We start from the raw sequence: 4,617 nt of genomic DNA, 5'->3' as shown, positions 1-4,617 counted from the left end.
TCATTCAAATGAAAGAGGGCTCCACATTAAATAAAAATAATTTTTTGTGAACATAGCTCTATTTCATGGTGCTCAGGGTTGTGCCTCTCAAATTTCTCTCTATGGCCTTGTCTTAGATGACAATGTGCTTGTTTAAACAGGCACTGCTTGGGAAACAGTAGTGAGAAAACAAATAATGATTATATATCACAACTCTTAGTAATCATTTACCAGCTGCTGTTTTACTGTAAATTTTGCATTATCTTGTTTTCCTCTGGAAAAAAAAGTTTCAGAGATATTGTTGTAGTTGATTTTAGCCATTTAAGGCCTTCAAGAGAGCAAATAGAGACAGATAGTGTCACTCACACAAATACAGTACATGTTCACAATAAACATACATACATACTAGGCAGTACATTTAAACTTTTTACAGACATAATTGTTGCACTGGTGTCATCCAAAGTTTTATGAGAGAGTGCTTAACACAAGAACCCTAACTATTCCATTTGAAGACAGATGACCTTGTTTACATTTGTTCTTCATGCTACTCATGCAAGCATTTAAATGGTCATTTCTCTTCTGGGAACAGATTGAAGTACTCTGATGAAGGTTCAAATATTTTCAGTGTCAAAATGTATTTTGCTGACACTCTAAACCATTGATAAAACATTGCATAGATAAGTGGATTCATGCAGGAATTCATGCATAACATCCAATACATTACGTTAATTATAAGAGCATCATTTTCATCATGCCCAAAAGAAAGAGTAACTATGTAGTATGGCATCCAAAAAAGAAGATAAACCAGTACTACAATCCCTAAGGTTCTTGCAGCCTTTTTTTCTGATTTGGCCTTTTTTTCTGTGACTGAATTTAAATGCTTAGCTTGCCGTTTTGCTACAAAGCAGATTTTCATATACAAAGGAATAATTATACAGCAAGGTGCCACTAAACAAACTAAAGTATCTATTATTATATTTTCCAGTGTAACAACAAGTACACATTCTCCAATGCATGTGTGGTTTCTCTCTGGATGGAGTAAAAAGTCATACAATAGATAAAATGAATATACGAAGGAGAATAACCAGTTTACAACAATAGAAACAACAACTCTGTTAGTATTGACCTTCAGTGGATATCGCAAAGGGTCGTTCACAGCAATGAACCGATCCACGGATATAATAATCATATTACCAAGAGATGCTACGACAATCACATACAGAATAAGAGGAAATATTGAACAGAATATTTCTCCAAAGTACCAGCATGGCTCAATGAGTTTCATTCCCTGCACTGGCATGAGAATCAGTCCTGCGATGAGATCAGCCACAGCCAGAGAGAGGATCAGCACATTGGTCGGAGTGTGGAGCTGCTTGAAGTGTGAGATGGAGACAATCACCAACAAGTTCAGAAACACGGTGAACACTGATGTTACAGAAATGAAAATGTACACAACAATGTACTCCGCTTCTGGTCTGATACTTTTGGTACAAGACAAATTGTTGTCTGGAAAGCAGTATTGGACTGTTTGATTGTCCACATTTGTCACGGCCCAATCAGACACTTCCATGATGGATGGATATTGAAGAGTAGACTCTGTGTGAGGATGCTTGTCAGTTTAGCTCCCTGATCCTTGACACTGACATGACTCAGCTTTATACTTATGAAAAGCACAGTGACCAGCCCATTCAACATGAGGTTTCATTATTCAGCTATCACACCCACCCACTAGTAAATATTCATAGACCGGATCAATCTGATCTATACAGTTTAGAGGATTAGTGAATCCAGTGATGCTTATTTACTCTTATATTTTGCCCATGATTACAGCATATGTCCTAACACATATTAATGCTAGTAGAACAATTAGTCTAATCCTCTGCCTTCCATTGCACTCAAAATGATTAGCACGCTAACATGTAATCAATTAATCAATAATCTGGATATTTTTAAATTATGTATAGAGTAATTTCCAGTACAGGACTAGCCTTTAAACAGTACATCATTTTGTCAAAACTGAATTATGATAAATTCTGACAATTACACAGTTTGTAAGTAGCAGCGGTGGGAAGGTGATGATTTTAATTTTGGAGGTGTTCACAGTGAGTCTGCTTGCAGGTGGAAACATTTCTTGAGTTTGAAGGTTCTAGTCTTAATAATTCTTAGCCTCTTCTTGGATGGGAGGAAGGGTGAAAGGGGTCCTTCCTGATGAACGTTGCTTTCCTCACACATCTCTCTTTGACTTCCTCTGTGACTCTTCAGTCTTCATGTAAGGCCAACGAGTGCTTCGAGGTGAACCATGGCCCATCTTTTAAAACATTTCATGTATCATGGTGGTAGTCTTTGAAGCATGACACTGTAGACTGCTTCTTTGATACTGTGGGTAAAGGTTGATCCTGGCAGCTCTGAGGGCCACTCTGTCACCTGATCAGAAGCCTTCATTATGGGTTTTGGGCAGTTTGAGGATTTTAGCATTTAGCCAAGGCCTCTGGTTGGGATATATAGTGACAGTCCTAGTGAGCACAACATCATGTTAGTGATGAGTAATATTCAGCAGTGTAATTGAATTGATTGTACAGACACTATTGAATGAGAACTGAACTGATAATGATGATGTATTCTACAGAGCTGCTTTATAGATGAATTGAACAACTTTCATAATTGATGATCTTTACACAGTCATTAAACTGAACTGAATCAACACTGACCTGACCTCAGCTGAACAACACTACTGTTTTTTAGAGGTGATTTACAGCAGAATTGATCTCTGTTTGCATCTTTGAATCACTAACTCAGTTTTGATAAATAAAAAAATTGAACGGCACACCACTAAGCACTGAAATATAGGAAAAAAAGATAGAAAGGGAATTAAAAAAAAAAAAATAATTAAACTCGTCAGAGTTTGTATTGTGGCTTTATCAGACACTTAACATTTTATGAAAATCAAGAACAAATGGAGTTGGTTTTTGACCAGCAAATGACGGAGATCTGTGATTTGTCTGTCATTAGAAAGGCTGTATCTGAGGCAGAAAGCGCATCACATTAAACGCTTTCATCAACTTACAGGTTCTAACTTTTATTGTAGGTATATGGGCACTATAGTTTTTCTTGACGTTTGGCCAAAATATCATTATATAAACGATGAAGCGCTTTATTTAAAATGTACAAAAGTATGGGCCTATTGGCTACAACTTGATGGCAAAAGCAAAGACTCTTCTTTGCTCTTCAAACACACAAAAAATATTAGCCTTTACATGCATAGTGTATGAGTAAAGAAAATGCTGAATTTATTCAAACATCAGTTCAATCATGAGAACTCTCTGAAGATTTTAGCATGGATCTGCTACGCTGCTGCTGAATTGCTGCTGCTGTTGGTTATTGCTGTAGTTGTAGATTATTGCTGCTGCTGCAAGCAAGTATAGGAACTTGCTACTGCCAATGCATATGGCGATACGGGGCCGTGAGTATTTAAGACATACTGCTGCTGCAAGTATCTCAAGTGAATGCTAGACAGCCATAACAACAATGCAAGGCAGTAAGCTCATTGGCTGCATATGCAGAATGAACCAATCAGCTTGTGCCAAGTCATTTAACTCTCTGATATAATCAGTTACGTTAACAACCCGTCAGCCTGCGCCATCTAGAGTTTCATGACTGAACTAAATATTTATTTATTTACCCTTGCATTGCAAACAAGCGGAACAAGCATCTCCAGACTGTGCGCATGCTTCATTCTGAATGGAGGCAGGGTGAAATTACGAGGTTTTGCTGAAATTTTGAGGATCAAATGGCATTGTGACAAGCTCTTTTAAATGCTTTTCATTGGAAAAAATATTTGTAAAACCCTCAAACAGACATAAGGAAGACCAATAGCACTTATTTAAAATAATAATAACAAAATATATAGAGATATGAAGTTTGGACAATTTTCCACGGCACACCTGACTGGGCTAGGGTATATCAACTGCCATACGGAAATGCCGCCCCTGGTTCTGAGCTGATTTCAGTAACACTGAATGACTCTAAACGCCTCAGTAGTCTCCATGTCTCTCAATGAGTGATTCTGTGAGAAGTGTGGATCTGCCAGAAAATTGACCACGGGACTAAGGACTGAAAAACTGCAATTAAATATTAATTTCTTTAAAATGACTGTATACATAGTCAGTAAATAGTTCTATAAAAGGGGTTGATAAAATGGTAATAATTGTTAAGATATGTTATTATCTATGTATTATATAAGTGGGTAAATGTTAAAATTGACCCTGCATTAATAATTGATTAGTTTCACTGATTTCATTGATTAGGTTTATCATGTAGCAGACTTTTTTTATTGCACAAAACAAAAGTAGTAATCTAGTGTATGTTTTCTACAAAAGCAGTACAATGGTTTATGGTAATGATAAGTAACCTGGATGTAATGGATACAAGCTACAATAGCTCTGGTTGCATCATCATAAGTTTATTTCTTATCTGTGCATTTAACACCTTTAATTGCTAGGCTTCAACCATATGTTTAATGAGACATCATTACTGATGACAGATTTTTTTTTCCTTCCAAGTGCTAATAAACTCTCTGGAGAGTTTTAACAGCTTGGTCCAGTTAAAGGTGCTGATTGGTCTCAAAAGAGTCTAACACAG

The 4,617-nt window shown here is 36.7% G+C and overlaps 1 protein-coding gene across 1 annotated transcript; it reads right to left on the bottom strand.

Annotated features, from left to right (window-relative positions):
- Window positions 1-547: 547 nt before the first annotated feature.
- On the bottom strand, window positions 548-1,549 carry LOC107706842 (trace amine-associated receptor 6-like). Its single transcript, XM_016510678.1, has one exon. It carries the CDS (start codon window positions 1,547-1,549, stop codon window positions 548-550), a length of 1,002 nt encoding a protein of 333 aa, XP_016366164.1.
- Window positions 1,550-4,617: the final 3,068 nt, after the last annotated feature.

This window comes from Sinocyclocheilus rhinocerous, unplaced genomic scaffold, assembly GCF_001515625.1.
Source record: "Sinocyclocheilus rhinocerous isolate Xijiao unplaced genomic scaffold, SAMN03320098_v1.1 scaffold5739, whole genome shotgun sequence".
Taxonomy (NCBI): Eukaryota; Metazoa; Chordata; class Actinopteri; order Cypriniformes; family Cyprinidae; genus Sinocyclocheilus; species Sinocyclocheilus rhinocerous.
The sequence above is the reverse complement of the archived record's forward strand: the minus strand, read 5'-3'. Positions and strand labels throughout refer to the sequence as shown.